Genomic DNA, 16,493 nt, shown 5'->3' with positions numbered 1-16,493 from the left:
ACTCCTTTGTTAAGTCCACACAAATTTTTGGTTGTAACCCATTCAGAGGAAAGCTTAATAATATTGGTTTGTGCTAGTGCTTGATCATGCTTAGATTAGTACTTAATTAGATCACTAGACCTTGTTAGTATTGGTAGCAGGAGACTTCCAGAACTTACACTGAATGAGAACATGGTTTTCGCAGGTAGGTGCTGGAAAAGCCCCATTTTCTGATGAAACTGTGTTGTTTGACAAATGTCTTCTGCTTTTATTAGCTTCATTTTGTTTGCTTTCTCTCCTTCCTGAAACAAAAGAGCTTTGTTTTACTTTATCTGAGAATCATCCCCTCAAAAATCTTTGGTCCCCCAAAGCTATGTTCTAAATACATTTATTTCTTCATCATTATTAAGCACATCAGTCTTGTATACACTTTGCTGTATCACCCTGGTATTGCAACTTAAACTGTAAATCATTTAAGGTAAGAATAAGCTTTTTATTACATTCAGTGATGCTTCATGCAATATGGACATCATCTCAAGCATTAAAATTGCAAACACAACCACATATATGTTTTAATTATTCATAATTCAGGCAGCTTTTCCCTGGTTAATGATTTGAGTCTTTTTCTACACACATATTTTTGTCCTGTATTACATTGGTCCTGTCACTATTCTCTAAATTATGTCCAATTTGTCAACCACTTTCTGGTAAGGAGATCATATTCTGTCACAGTAGAATTAATATTCAGTTAGTTTGTAACATGGTTTTTCTGCGTAGATGGTCCAGTACATGATGACCTGTGTTAAGCTATCATATCCCACTTCACACTTCGTACCGTTTCACTACTTGGACATTATTGTACAGTATTTGTAAAAATGATTTATTATTCTTCCTCACCAACAACAATATAATTCTTATTCCTTCACATAAACTAACCCTTTAGATATGGCACAACATCAAATCTGAGATAAATCATGGAAATCCAAGATGTCCCCTTCATATGTTCAGGACAACGCTGCTTATCATTATACTTTTCATTACACTTTTATTTATGTTACATTAGCCAGCTTTTTTTTTTTTTTTTAATTGCCTTTGGCATTATTTCTACACCAAGTAGTGTTGGAACCTGGAAGATTGCCACAGTTTGCTTTCTCAAAGTCTGAGCAAACCTGGCTGTGGCCACATCCAAAATTGTGCCCCTGGAAATGTTTGGGGAACGTTAGTTATTTGTCAAACAGGAAGAAAAAATGAAATTGGTTTGATGAAATGCAATGGAATGAAATGGAATTTAATTTTCTCTCTGAAACATAGCTTGATCATGAGTATGAATAACAATATAATATTATGTATGAATGCAGCACATGACATTGAAGCATTTCATTATGTAAGCAAAGAATAAGCTTTTTTTAATCAAAATTTTACCAAAACAACCAGACATGTCCAGAGATATTCAGTGATTCCCCACACTGTTTCAATGAAAAAAGCCAATGTCAGTCAGAAAAAACATCTAGGTCTTCTGATAGCTAACTCTATGCTCAGGATACACTGCTGCTAACTCTTGTAGTTTTATCACAAGTCTCATGACAGCTTGTACTTTTCTTTGAAGACTGACCATTTGGAGGTCTGTGACTTCATGAGAATACTAATTCTTTACGCAATTTTTTTATCTTTACAGTTGCATTTTTAAAAATTATTTGTAAGACAATCTTGCTATTTCATCCATAGTTTTAAAATGGTTCAGTTGACAAGAATGGAACTTGGTAGCCTTCTGTATTAATTTTCCTTTTGATGAAAAAATGAAGTGTTGTTCTATGTGTCTTCAAACAATACGTCAAATCAAAGGATGGTATTGTGGCTTGGGGGGGATTTTTTTTTTAATATCTGTTACTTGTTGCTAACAACTTGGCATAATTCTTCCTTAATTGTTTAAATTGCTGCACTCACATCTGTAAGTTCAATGAGAATTTATCCATAAACTTCCATAAAACACCTTAAGAAAAAAGTATACCAATGGTTCTGGCACTGGTTTGGTAGTTGCGACACATCTTTTTGAGCTGTTTTCATCTTCTTCCATTTTTCTAGTTTATTTTATTTCCTTCAGCTGTTCTCCTAGTACAGCTATCTTCTTATTTTATATTTTTCAATAAGAAAAATTGAAGCAGTCTCCACATTCCTGCCAGAAAACCCTTCTGTTTTGACAAGATGATAAATATCTTCATGATAATTTTACTTCAAGTTCAGCATCTTTTCAGTGAAATGTTAACACAGTAATACCCAGTAACAACACAATTTACGCATTGGGAGAGCACAGATGTTGAGTACTTATATGCACTTCTGCTATAGTACTCTTAATAACATAGTAATGTTAACCACATTTTCAGCCTGAGTAAATGTAATTGCCTTCAATGCTATGTTTTCAGAAGGTCTATTTATTCAGCTAATAAAAGCAAAGATATGCAGAATACTAATATGCCTCTGTGTGTGAAACCTGAGGCACCATCCTTTATGATGTACCTACATGGGTGTTTTCAGGGATTGCCAAAGATTTAACACTAACTGAAAGCCAGCGTGGAGAACAAAGAACTGACGATTTCAGCCTGTAAACAAAGTATCAACAGTTCCCTTTGACTTGCTACCAGCCTGCTTTTACCTTTGGTACCCGAGGACTTGCAAGACACAGGCTGCACGAGCAAGTAGAGGCCCTGAGGTAGCTTTTTGAGCAGTCCCCCACAGAGACGCCTGTTTTCCTTCAGGGTGGCCCACCCACCTGCAAGGCCCCTTCTTCCATTTATTTTATGAGTGCATTGAGCCCCTGCCCCACAGGGCCTACTGCTCCCGAAGGATCCCGAAGGCACCAGACAGCATTGGGACGGGAAGACCCAGCTACGTGAGGTGATTTTTTTTCTTATTAAGCGGAGAGGCAGGTGCCGGGGCTCCTCACAGGGGACGAGGCGCGAGCGCCGAGCCCCGAAGAGAGGGGGCGGCGCCTCACGCCCCAACGGCCACAACCGCCGACGGCCTCGCAGCCCGCCTTAGCCCCGCTCCTTCCCCCTTCTCTCCTCCGATTGGCTCCTCGGCGCCCATTCTCCACCAATCCCCGACCGCGCTCCGTAAGGCGGCTCCTTCCCCTTCCCGCGCCAGCCGCCGCCGGCGCGCCGCGAGGAGCCGCCGAGCGGGGGCGGGTCAGGGGGGAGTTAGCCCCGCCCCTCCGCAACGGCCGTCCCGTCCGTCAGCCAAGCAGGCTCGGGATTGGTCGGCGCGAGGGGGCAGAGCTGGACGGCGGCTGGCCCCGCCCCCGCGTCTGCCGGGGCCGGGGCTGGGGCCATGGCCAGGCCGGGCGCTGCGCGGCCCTGCAAGGTGCGTGCGGGGCGGGGGTCCCGGGGGGAGCGGCGGCTTTCGGGGCCCCTCCGTGTCCGCGGTCGGGTCTCAGCCCTCTCGTCAGGTGCCTCATTGGACCCCTGACTTGCTCCGCTGGGGGCCGGGGGGCGTCCCCGGCGAGTGGGGAGCGGGGCGATCGGCGTAACGGCTCCTGAGGGGGAGTCGGGCCTTCCGGCGCTGAACGGCTTTGCTTAGCCCAGCCGCCCTTCCTCGGGGCTCGGCGGGTTTACCTGTGCCGGTGAGGGGCACCGCAGCAGGCTTACTGTTCGAGGGTTCTTCCACCGCGGCGTAGCCGTGGTTTGTGCCGTGACCGTAGTTTATTCTTAAAATCCCCCGAAGTTCAGGTGTGTATTTATCGAGCTTGGATTCCGTCTGGAACGTATGTTTGCGCGTCAGCCCTTGACCGCGTCATTAAGTGAATTACTGTGTCTGTAGAGTAGGGCGGAAATTCATAAAGCTCCGTGCTGTAAAGGTATGGTTTGTGAAATGAAAACTACAAGATTCGGGCCCTAATGGCAGCGGTGGGCCCCGTCCTCGGGCTGAGAGCTGTAAGCTACCTTTAACTGATCTGCCTCAGCAAAAGTTCTTGGAATTAGTGGGCAATGGTAGTCTTCAATTATGTTGTGGAAGCGCTTCATGAAAATCAACGTATATTTCTGTAATCGGCAGGTGCTGTCTTCTGGAAGGCTAACAGGAGCCGCTAAATTAACAAGTGGAAGAAAACAGTAAGACCTTAATCATGAATACTATCTAAGATTGAGTGTACGTGTGAGTGTTTGGGAACCTTGTACTTGTCATACCTCACAACTAGCCAAAAATTCTTTGTATATATCAGAAAACGTTTTTAGCTGAAAGGCAGCACATCCAGGTTCTAAGCAGACCATGAATAGACAGACACAAACTGAATAGAAATTTTGCCTGTAGAAATACAGGGTTGAATCTCTCTGCGTGTTTTACTAATAAAAGATTGAATTTGTGTAGTTACTAGCCGTACATCAGACTTGAGTAATGACTGAATAAGCTGTTAATATCTGCTAAACATGTTTGTTGCAGCAATGCAGAGTTTTCAGAAGGAGAAAGATATTTTGTTTCTTGATAAAATTAATTTACTTTAGTTTGCTATTACTGAATAAAAGTAAATTTTTTTACTTGGCTGCATATCGAGGAGGTAGTATAAACAGTGAATCTGACTTTTTCAGGTTTGGCGTAAGAAAAGGATGTCATTCAGATGTGGAGTCTGGATACTCTCTCTATTCCACTGACTCTGACGATCAGGTAATTAAATGACTTTTTAATACAGTTATCTCTGTTATCTAAAGAGAAGGGAAATTGGAATACCTTGAATAATAGAAGAAAAACAGGTTAGTTTAGATACTACTGCATCTAGACTAGAATTAGCTCCTGCAAAGCTAGCAAAAGTGTCTGTACTGCATCTTGCAGATACATGCAAGTTGACTTTTGTGTGCAGTGGGTTTGGCTCTGACAAATCTCATTAAGGCACAGGATATATTTTGCAAACACAACTGTGCTGTTTATGGACTAGAGTTGACCCTGGCAGAAGTATAGCCATATTTGTTAGGTTTTGTGCTGAAAAGAGTAAGTTGTATGGAGTCGGTGCTGCAGTGCTGTTTTCTGCGTAGTGCTGAGTTAATTATCTCCAAAATAGAAATACACTGTAGAAAATAGCTTAACTGTACATGGAAATAAGAATAAAAACCACACATAGGCAATTACCAAAACACAAAGTCCAGCAAATGGACACGTGTACAAGAACAAAATTTAGGGTTTTTGCAAAGTTTGCGTGTTTGCAAAGCTTCATGTAATTACAAAGTAATTGTATGGAAAATGACATGTGTTTGCTGGTTATCAGTTGTTCTTTTTCAGATGACAGAGTGCGGAACACTCACCTCTAAAATAGTAGCTTGGTTTACTGGAAGAAAACAGTGATACTCATTTTCTGACTGCAGTATTCTTTGTGCAGGTTGATACTATTCATAATGGACTTGACCGTTGTGCAGCTTTACTGAAGAATATCTTACAAAGTGAGGCTACAGGTTGTACCTATTGAAAATTTAAGTTATGTTTTTAGTTTTTTGTAAGACTGTTTTGATTTGTTTTGTTGACTAGGGTTTTTTGGTTTTTTTTTTCAACTAATACTAGGAAGGGAGACTATCCATAAAAAACCTGGGAAAACAGCTTCTGTTAAAATTACTTCCAAGCCTTTGCTAACCAAAGGAAATACTTCCAAGAAAAAAGGGTTGAAAAAAAATATTACTCCTGCCCACGTCCGAAAAGAAATTGGTAAGTGGGCTTTCTTGGGCTTGCTTTTTTCTCAGCCAACATTGAGAGACTCCTCAACTTATTGAGATGTAACAAGGCTTCAGATAATTGTTGTTATTTGTTATAGGTTGATCCAGGGCTGGATCCACAAAAGGATGTAAACATTATTTATTGCCTTTTAGAAACCTTAAATGTTTACTAAACATTTACTAAAATCCATAAATGTTTAAGCTTTGTGTACAAGGAAGAATGTTGAGTGCATTTACAAATACCAACATCAACAAGTTTAGCTGGTAGGAGGTGTGGAGGAGAATGATAATACCCATGCCCCATTTCTTTTGGACAGTGAAACTTTACAGTGCTTGGTCTCCATTTGGGATATACAGCTATAAACTGTCTTGGAGTTAGGTGTCCAGCCAGGCTTTTCTTAAAGATCAGTTTCTGGAAACAGGAAAGTGTTGCAATAAATAATAACTCAAATGATTTAGTGGCCAGAGCACTTGAATGGAAAGGTAGATGGAGTGCTGTAGGCTGAGTTGCTCTCAGTTGAAGTATTTCACTTTTTATTAGTGTTTCTCCCTCTCTCTACCCCGTTTCTTTTGTGTGATTTCTAATCCAGTAGACATGGGCCTGTAGACTAGGTGTGTAGCAGAGTGCCTATTTTGTGAATTGTAGAAGGTAAGCACATAGCTGATATCTTTCCAGCACTGTAAAAATACAGAGTTTTAATTATACCCAACATAAGAAAATTAGTTTTGGAGAGTGCTTTGGTATGGGTTATTCCGAGTGGTTTAAAAGCTTAGGAAGCAGCTAAGCAGAGATTTTAAGAATTGTGTTTTAGAACTGGCCTTCTGTAGGGTTAAATCTCTGTGCTTCCTTCAAGGACAGCTGTCTGTCCAACTGAGTTAGGTTGTTCTGTCTGGAAGAAAAAAATGATGGATTAATTTGCTAGTGAGTAAAAATCTGACTGGAATCTTAGGCCGCAGGGTCTCTTGGTTTTCTTTTTCAAAGGAACCTGCCAGAGTCTGCCTGACAACACAATGGGTTTGTGTAGATCGAGAAGACAGACAGCTTCAGCTGGGTCTTTTGTTCTTTCTTTCTCTATAGTGCCAATATCAAATAGAAAACTTGCCTCGTCCACCACACCTTCGACTGAGAAAGAACTTTCCAGTGCAGCACAAAATCACATGGTTCAACCAATTCATGTGCCTTGCAGTCAACACTCTCCTGTGATGCATCAGAAACTGTGCGAGCATGTGCAAACTCAGATGTCTCTGATAACTGGCCAACCACCACAGAACAGTAACGAAATTCCTACTGTAACTCCTTTTCCTACCTCAAATCACGGTTAGTGGAACTATTAATGTAGAGCCTGCTATTTTACTGTATGAGTTTTGCCCAAAATTGCCCTGATCTATGAGTGTTGTTTTCTTTTAGGATGTCAAAATGTTACAGCTTTTAATTATCGATTACCTACCTCCACATCAGCTCTGTCCCTGCAGCATTCAGCTAATCCCTTATCTACTCAGTCAGTAAGTAGAAGTATCATTCTGACTATTAATAAAGGTTTTTAATTAGCACTGCCTATTTATTTATGCATTTATTTAAGTGTTTAGGTTTTCTTGGGTTTATGTAATAATTTTCCTTAAAGAAAAAATGTGCATATTTCAGCCTACAGTGATGAACAGAATAAATGATGAGAGAAAATACTGCTGTTTAAAATACAATTTATGTAGACACCAAAAATGAAATTAGAGGCATTTCAAATGGCAGCTTATTTCTGTATGGTGAATACCGTAATGGACAGCAAACATGGAAGGTGCAGGAAATTACTGATTACTGTTAATAATTACATTCTCAGTAATGCACATTAGGATCATTAACCAACTCCTGATAAAAGAAATCATATCTCATATGTAGCTTTTCCTTGCCAATGATCAAGTTGATTATTTCTTCAGACACTGTGTATTATCTTAGAGCCACGTTTTAAAATACCTGTGTATTTCAGGGTGTAGAATAAAACTAATGCAGAGTACCAAGTGCCACCTTGGGAAATGTGGTAAAGGGCTTGCACCTTGAAACTGTAAGACTGTAGACTTACCTTCCATCTGCAGGCAGTCCATACATAGCTAGTGCTGTGCTTGGCTTTTAAGAAATTAATCTACTTAAAATATTGAAAGGTAACAGTGTTGTCTTGTATTTCTTTCTTCCCTGTTCTGGTTTGATTCAAGGAATGAGCATTCATAACGCAAAAAACCAAAACCAAAACACTGCTGAGGTGTTTTCTTTACAGACAAGCTGAAAAAGAACTGTGCTTTAATGTTGCCAATAACATTTAAGATAAAGGTAATCTAAACCAGGTTTACATTTTAATTACTCCTTAATATACTGGAAAATTGTGCAATTAATGAGTTGTAGTTACTTTTACAATTTGCAAAGAATGATCAAGGCTACATTGAGTCAGACAAGGGTGGTGTTTTGGTTTTTTTTTAAGAATTAAAAAAAATCATGTTAACTTTTTGTTTAATATGAATATTCTTTATGCAGGATGTTCCTGTAGGCAGTGGCAATGAATGTGTGCCAGAGATGGGAGGCCCTGTGGTTTGCCCGGTGGTTTCTGCTGCTTCTACTACTGCTGCTCAAATACAGTCTGCCACTGCTCTTCCTAGTGTGATCCCTTGTATGGCATCAGGTGCATCAAGTAACTCTACAGTGCCTACATTCATCCCATCATCTTCTGGCAGAGAGATGACCCCAAACCACGAGCAACAGATAAAAGAAGCAGATTTGATAAGATGCATACAAGCTCACCTGGCCCTGTTAAAATCACATGAAATGATGAATGGCAGGACTGAACAGAAGCGCCATCATCATTGTCCAACAAAACATAATGCTTCAAGTAACAAGGAGGAGGATACTTCTGAAGAACACAGTGAGGACATGGTCAACGAAGACGATGAAGTGAATGTACTTGACATAGCCCCAGTGAGAGATACAAGCTATAAGACAAGTTTTGTGAAGAAAGTTCTAAAATCTAGAAAAGAAAGTCCAGAAGAAACAGCCCATAAAGTTAAGACTGTCAAATATCTTCTGGGAGAGCTTAGAGCACTGATAACAGATCAAGGTGAGGACATTTTCATAGTGCAGTAGAGTGATTACATACAAATAACACAAGAGCTGCATTAAATGAGTGAGCATGTCAGTTTCTGGAAGTTTTATGTGTCAGATGATACGTGACATTTTAGAGTGGTTTTCCACAAATGTAATAGCTTCATGTTTTACTCTGGACAAGTATTAAATTATTTTTTGGAGTATTTTAACGTCATTGTAACACCTAGGATAAAGATCGTTCTCATTTCATATAGTGTTTTCCCCTGAGAAAGGGAGCAGCGTAGACAGATTGCAACAGCAGTCCCACCAAGGTTGGTCAGAGAGATGGTGGATTGTGATTTATCAGGAACCTAAAGCATAGTTTTCATAGTCAAGCTTAAAAATTTTAAATAAATAAATATAGTTAAAACAAAGATGAGGTTTTCTTGAAAAAAAGTAGATACTATTATATCACTTTGTAGATTGCTTAATTGTGTGTAGAATCTTACTGTTGTATTACAGGTTTATATGTTTATGGAGTCTTTTTTTCCCTCACCTCTTGCAGATGATTCGGAAATGTTAAGGTTGATGAGTGAAATAGAAGACTGCATATCATTGCTCCCAGCCGTAGTGGGAAGTACAAATATACAGGCTGAAATAGCACTAGCTTTACAGCCTCTCAGAAGTGAAAATGCCCAGCTGCGTAGGTGAGTAACTCATCAGTGATTCTGTATTTACTGCAGATGCGCCTAAAGCATCTTTAACTGGTCTGTTCTAAATTGCATATTTTGTCATTGTTATGGTGTGTTATGGCCCTTTCATTCTTGTCTGCGCAGTATTTATACATTAGAAAGTGTATTGGTAAGGCTGTATAGTTTAAAAATAAATAATTAACACATAGCAAGACTTCAGTTAATACTGATGTTTTAGTAGCATCAGTTACATTGTGATTGGGGCTTTGTCTAGGTGGCATCAAGGTATCATTCTCTCTGAAAACTGCAGTATCAGAACAGTTAGCCTGCTTATATTCTTTTTGTAGTGTATTCTCAAATGCAAAAATGTTTCTTATTTCAGGGGCGCTCTCAAATATGTAACTGGGTACCACTTTACTTCAAAACAGAGGGAAAGATATTTACCAGAACTTACAAAGGGTCTTTTGCGTTGAAGAAATATAGGAATCTAAGAAAAATGTGTTATTGAAACTTTTTTGTATTTTTGAAACATTCTGTGACATTTAATTCTCAGTAGCAATTTATTACCAAACTAATTTAAAATGCAGTTGTTTTGAACTTATTCTGAGCTTTCTGAATTTGTGCTTTTTCACAATTCACATTTAGGAGACTAAGAATATTAAACCAGCAACTCAGGGAACAAGAAAGAAGTGAGAAGACATCTGGACAGAGCTGCAACTATGAATGTAAAGTACTAATAGAGAATGATGCTTGTTAGGGTCGTTTTTGTTAAAGCTTTATTTAAACAGATACAGACATATAAATATATAGATATATAAATAAAAAATAGCAGTATGTATTGTGGCCTTTAGTGGCAACTGAACTAAGTGTTGTGGGTCTAATCATGCAACCGCATTTGCATGGATTCTTGCGCCTGTTTAGACTCCACATAGCAAGACTCAGCTCTTCAGCTGCCGAGCAGATTATTTTTCCTTATGTGCCTTTTAAAATGAAGATGACATATTAGATAATTAAGAAGAAAGCTTGAGTTTTGTCTTGCTGCTTCAAAAACCCCTTCTTGGTAATATGAATTTTGCTTACAGATAGATTATTTAAAAACTTAGTTTGAATTAGAAATTCAAACTATACCACATAAAACGCTTAAACCTTTTATGTTTTACTTTTGGTAGTGGTTTCTTTGCAGTCCTTGAATATGATGCTCCAGAGTCAATTGAAAGAATCACTGAAAGGCCTTGAGTCACTGCAGGCTAAAAATGAAGAACTGATTAAAATAATAGAAAGTCAGAAAGAAGAAAATAAACATCTTGCAAAATATATTCAAGATAAAGAAGAAGAATTGCTTGAAAACAAACAGCATTATGACATTCATTCCACCAAACTCAAGATTGGTATGTGTTTTGCATTTGTTTATTCTTCATTTAGTGTTTTAAAACTTGAAAGAAATAATTAGGTAAATTCTTTTTGGCATTTTAGAAGTGGAAGAGGCATTAGCAAACATGAAGAGCCTTCAGTTTAAGCTGGAAGCTTCAGAGAAAGAAAATAAGATTTTGGGCATAACGTTACGTCAGCGTGATGCAGAAGTTAACAGACTGCGTGAATTAACCAGGTACTATTGGCTAAGCTGTTTTTTTGCCTGTTGAGATAACTTTTTTTTTTTTTTCCTCCATACTTTGGATTATTGTAATCTTAGTATCTGGGTAGTAGGAGGTCACGTAGGCTAAAACTTCTCTTTGTAGTTACTTTTACTGCAATGGTGCTATAATTTTGTTAAAACACAGTTGTCATGCTCCATGACTTGAGTTCTGTTGTAAAGTAAAATGCTATCTGCCATAACTTGTGTCAAGTTTTAACTCTTAATAGCAGACCTGCCAACAAGGAACTCCATGGAAAGTGCATGGACCTGAAAACCTACTGATATTTCCCTTGAAGCTATAGAATTTGGAAACTAACTCTTAAACTGAATTAAGGAGGGAAATTTTCTTTCTTTCTTTACACTGGTTCAGAAATTGGTCTGTTTTGAGATGAACTCACAGAAAGATCCATCTTCAGAACCCACAGCAAACTCTTCCTGTGGGAAAGAGCAGTCCTTTCTTTAACTGTACACATATTTGAAGTAGATTATGCCCAGGTATTAATTATGGGTAAAGGTGGGAGTTCTTGGATCACTGAGTGAAGGTGGTGTTATTCACAATTTTTTAAAACTATTACTGTGAATTTATTTCATCATGATCTTCTATGATGAATATAGTGGCAAGCTGGGAGACTTCAATAGCTTTTTGCACATGCGAAGTGGTATGTACATAAAATTTGTTGGGACATGATGTGCACAGGAAGTTAAACTGTTGTCTGTCTTGTTTACAGTTGATACAGATTGGAATGGCAGAATATTTTTAATCAACACTCCAGATTCTGTAGTAGAAGTTTAGACATGTTACACACTTCTATGACTACTATACTGACCACCAGATGGTAGTATAATGATGTCTTATTACATGTGTATATGTATATGCTATATACGTAAGCATTTAAGCATTCATTTATTTTGATGTACAAAGCAGAAAATGAGAATTATTTGTTCTGTTATAATCTTTTATTTAGATGCAATAGGAAGAAAATTCATTAAAAATTTCTCACTGGTTTTGGTAACTTTCTATATGCTTTTTAACAGTTTCTTGCCATCAGTTCATTTCATTTTGTAGTACTCAAAGCAGGTAAATCAGGAATAATCTTGAGAACTTCATTGGGTTGTGCTATTTTGGTTACTTTATAAGCACATTGAGCTGAGCTGAAAAAAAAATTTAAGAAACTTGAAATTGGTTCACATTTATACTACATTTTATGACAACATGTAGAAAGAATTGCAACTTTGCCGCAGTCTGATAAATCTAATGTTTTGGTGTTACATAAACATTTTAAACTATTTTTTTAGTGACTATTTTTAAATCTGATTAATTGATCTTGTCTTAACAGAAACTTGCAGGGCAGTATGGCCAAGCTTCTGTCTGACCTCACAGTAGACAACATTAGACCCAAGCCTGAAAAAGGTCTCTCAAAGGCTCTTTTGGAAGACCATGAAAAGCAGATGCAACCTGATCTGTTTCCTGGGAGTACTTCAGTAATGACTTACCTTAAAAAATTAGAAATTGATCATATTTTGACAGATGCAGAACTTCACTTCTCAAATAAAAATGGAGAATTAGAAATGCAAAATCTAGCCTATGAGAAGTTTGCTGCTGAAGGAAGTAAAATAAACAGTACATTCTCAGAAGGAACATCAGCTCCCAGAATACTACTAACCTCACTGAAGCAAGATGCAGAAACAGTTAGTGATTCTGGGACTTTACTAGATGACCAAAACAAGTTGGATGAGACTGTTTATATTCCATTGACTAGCAATGCCTCTAAAAACCAGCAGCCAATCTCTGAAAGAACTGGTGTGCTACCCCAAAGTAGAGGGGCTTATAAGATGTTGGACTACCACTGTGAGCTCTCAAACTCTGTGCAGCAGAATGGATGTGAGATATCAAAGGATCTAACTATTGTGGATAAATTAAGTGCTGGGTACAATGTGAAAAAGACTATGGAAAACATGCCTGGAGTTACAGGGGATGAAGTGAAGCCAGAAGGAGACAAAGTCCAAATGAGGCCAAAAGGCACTCCAAGCGGAGCTGCAAAAGACTTCACAGATAAATCAGACCAACCTCAGCCTGGTACATACCCTCGAATGCCGATGCTATTTCCAAAAGAGATTTCTCAGAAAAAAGGCAGTGAAATAGCTGATTTTAGTTCCATTTCATTTGATGATATATCAGGAAAGTCTGAGTGGAGTGCATCCTCTTTCTCAACATTTACTTCTCGAGATGAAGAGGACTTTAAGAATAGCTTAGCAGCCTTGGATGCCAACATAGCTAGGTTACAAAGAACTCTGCAAAATAGCATTATGAAACAATGAGGAAACAAAATGGGGTGGACTTGTTTGGATTATTTAGGTTTTATTGAAGTATATTAATAAGTATGGTAATGATACAAATACGTGTATTTTTTGATATGAAATTACTTGTTCCTAGCTGTTTAAATTATGATGGGATTTGTTCCTCATTAAGCTGTGGCGGTGCTTCCCTTGTTGTGTACAACTTGAAATAACTGGTATAAATGCCTTTTTTTTTAAATTATGATTTAGGTTTATACTGTTTAATTGCAAAATTAATTCTTAGAACAGCACTTGATAACTATTTAAGAAACCGATGTGCTGTTGTCAGTACAGTTTTTCTATTAAAGTACACATGCATGCTTTTTCTGCATGCTTTTTCTAAGTAGTAAGAACAGCATTGAGAGATGCATTTGGAGTCAGTTATAGATGTGATAAAGAGAAATTTTTATTTCATTATAATTTGACTGTTATAAAATTGGATGCATAGTTATTTTCCTTGGTTATGACCATGTGTTTCAAGAAACTAGCTCCTGGTTCTGGTTCACCATGAATGCATGCAAACAGTAATGTCAACATCAAAGAAACAGGTGAAGAGGACTGCTTATTCAGCTGCATTGCTTCTTAATTCAAATTGGGTTTAATCAAGAAGTGGGAATTTAACTGATGAAGGTGGAGCTGCCTTGAACATAAAAAGTGTTCTGCCTTGACTGGGTAGGTCTCTTCAAGTTGTTTTGTTGTTTTGGGGTTTGGTTTTTTTTAAAAGAGGAACTTAAGTGCCGAAGGTTAAATTAAACTTCCTTCTTTACTCTTCCCGCCTCCCCCCCCCCCCCCCCCCCCCCCCCCAAGGAACAATTGCAAGGTACCATACCCGGGTAAGAGGCTCCGCGGGTAGAGGCCAGGGAAGAGCTAGCTACAGAGCAGCTCTGCAGGAACGTTTAGAGTTAAAATTGCTAAGTCAGGATCATGCTGTTCCAAAAAAAAAAAAAAAAAAAAATGCAGCCATCATATGGGATTTGCAGTGTATGGTAAATCCTATAAAATGAAGTAATCCTTTTTTGCTCATCACTGGTAAAACTCAAATTTTCAGTTTTGAGCATTGTACTTGAAGAAAGAAGTTGATTAAGTGGAGAGTCCAGATGAAGGCAAGAAAAGATCCATCAAAGTTCTGTTCTTTTCTACAACTCTGTTTTAGGTCACAGTTTTTACAAATGTTTGATTTTATGTAAACTAAAAGAGAATGTAGTACCAGTGGATAAATGCAGGACAGACTGATGCCGAGAAAGAGAAGCAGTAAGAGGCTTCAGCTGACACAAAGGAGACAAATTGTTGAGGTGTCAAACATCTATTGGGCATAAATACAGACAGTCTGGACTGAATCGCCCAAACTGGCTCTCACAGGAATGGGAGTGGAGGGGGGAATGATTCCAGTCTGTTGTTCTCCTTGACAGGACTTTCCAGATCTCAATGTCAAGAATACGAGTCATGCAAGTGTTTAAGTTACAGGTATGAGAAGGTAGTGTTACTGCTACTGTTCTGTTCCTCTTACACCCTTAACAGTGCTTGAATGCTGGTTTTCATGACTCATGGTTTTTCAGGGAAGTATCTTTGGAAAGGGAGCAGTAGTATTAGGACCTGAATTTAAGACTGCTTTTTCTACAGTGTTGCTTTTTGCCTTTTTTTTTTTTTCTCCTAGGAAACATTACTGTGCTTCCTGGTCCTGGCCTTTTCTTTTATGTTACCATGTAGGACAAAAGTCTCGAGTTTTACCACTTTGAAGAATTTTATTTTATTTCCATGGTTAGTTGCTTGAATGAACACATTTTAAAGTTAGGGCAATATCCATACATTGTGCTGTGGAGCAGTTCTGTGATTATTTTAGTTACTGGTAACTGAGCAATAAAAAGGTATGAAGACAACACATACTACAGAAGATGCCAACTGGCACTCCTGCTTCAAAAAAGGAAAGTTAGACTAAATAGTGACTTCAGTGATTTAGAATGCTTTTAAGGCTTGGCCTGGATTTCTTACTACTCTCCATACCACTCGTGCTCAGATTCAAAATAAGGTTGATGGTATGAAAGTGAACAGGTTTTAATTAAATATTTACAAGCAGGTTCAGTGTAGAAGCAAAGCAAGATTTAAATGATGATTATGGTGTGAATTAAAGACAAGCTACAATAAATTCAAGTCTTTAAAACTCACGAGAAGGCTGAAAAAGATTGAAAGAATATTCATTAGTAGACAAATTAATTCAGTTTTCTTCTTGCAGCTAGGACTTACTCCATTTGAAGGAGGATATTTGTCCTGGCCAAAGCTGCATAAATCAGCTGTGGTGTCAAGATGCCCAAGCACGTTCTTCTCGCATTGAGAGCGTTTACATTCATTTTTATCTCGATGGGGGAAGATGTTACACCATCTTACTTGTATCCTGTTCATCATTACAAAGTTAGTTCTATCAAAGCATGAGATGACTACTGGAAAACCTTTTTGGGGATAATGAGATATGAGCAGGTTTGTAATGTGTATCCTGCTCTTAGAAGGAGGAGAAGCTAAGAAGGAAGAAACAGGAGGAAGGAGTCGTCTTTAATACAGTTTTTTGTTTTGTACTCAGACATGTCAGTCAGAGCTCTAGCAACTTTAAATGAAATACAAAATTTCCCTTATATGGGCATTATGAATGTGCAGTGTTGTGGAAGCAAAAGCCACCAAGATCAGGTATCTAAGTCTTTAAAAGGTGGGAAACGCTTCCAGGATTCAACTCAAGACAAGGGCATTGAAACTGGAAGTCAGCATGACTCTAGTCTTCAGATAGGCTCAGTAGAAGAAAAATCATGGTAACATCTCTTACAAAGTTGTTCTTTTAATGTGTTGTATGTAGTAAATAATCCCTACGAAAAATAAAGGAAATCCTAGAACTTGCACATTTTGTCACTTACATATTTGGACTACCCCAATTTGCGTAGTCTTGGAAGTACATAGTAAATAAGATCCCAAGTGACTGAGTGGAAAGAAATATTTATCTTTGGTGCATAAAAAAGCTTAAAAGTTATTTCTTATCCCTGTAGTAACAAGGTAGAAATCACTGTGGACCAAAGGCATCACCTTTGTCAACACCAATGCTTGGAACACTGGAGTAGCTCATA

The 16,493-nt window shown here is 38.4% G+C and overlaps 1 protein-coding gene across 7 annotated transcripts; it reads left to right on the top strand.

Moving 5' to 3' along the window:
- Positions 1–3,247: 3,247 nt before the first annotated feature.
- CCDC14 (coiled-coil domain containing 14) lies at positions 3,248–16,269 on the top strand. 7 transcript variants are annotated; one of them, XR_005932719.1, is made up of 14 exons: positions 3,248–3,336; positions 4,027–4,082; positions 4,557–4,632; positions 5,339–5,411; positions 5,518–5,658; positions 6,745–6,984; positions 7,075–7,169; positions 8,185–8,761; positions 9,293–9,434; positions 10,065–10,144; positions 10,589–10,807; positions 10,893–11,025; positions 12,390–14,061; positions 14,799–16,269. XR_005932719.1 is itself a non-coding variant. In XM_041124509.1 (13 exons), exons 1-13 carry the CDS (start codon positions 3,304–3,306, stop codon positions 13,369–13,371), a joined length of 2,835 nt encoding a protein of 944 aa, XP_040980443.1. In that variant the 5' UTR covers positions 3,248–3,303; the 3' UTR covers positions 13,372–16,269. The 7 variants fall into 7 exon arrangements, 6 of the variants coding, with proteins under 6 accessions (XP_040980443.1, XP_029874692.1, XP_040980444.1 ...); XM_041124509.1 differs by having other exon boundaries at positions 5,339–5,399; positions 12,390–16,269; XM_030018832.2 differs by having other exon boundaries at positions 12,390–16,269.
- The last annotated feature ends 224 nt before the right edge of the window (positions 16,270–16,493 follow it).

This window comes from Aquila chrysaetos, chromosome 6 (assembly GCF_900496995.4).
Source record: "Aquila chrysaetos chrysaetos chromosome 6, bAquChr1.4, whole genome shotgun sequence".
Classification (NCBI taxonomy): Eukaryota; Metazoa; Chordata; class Aves; order Accipitriformes; family Accipitridae; genus Aquila; species Aquila chrysaetos.
Note: the sequence above shows the minus strand (reverse complement) of the source record. Positions and strands in the feature narration are given on the sequence as shown.

Bases quoted from the DNA above. Each gene is read 5' to 3' on its own strand.
- CCDC14 (XM_030018832.2), top strand. From the start codon at position 3,304: ATGGCCAGGCCGGGCGCTGCGCGGCCCTGCAAG. The intron at 7,170-8,184 runs GTAAGTAGAAGT...TTCTTTATGCAG, and splicing joins ATCCCTTATCTACTCAGTCA to GATGTTCCTGTAGGCAGTGG. The intron at 10,145-10,588 runs GTAAAGTACTAA...TACTTTTGGTAG, and splicing joins ACAGAGCTGCAACTATGAAT to TGGTTTCTTTGCAGTCCTTG.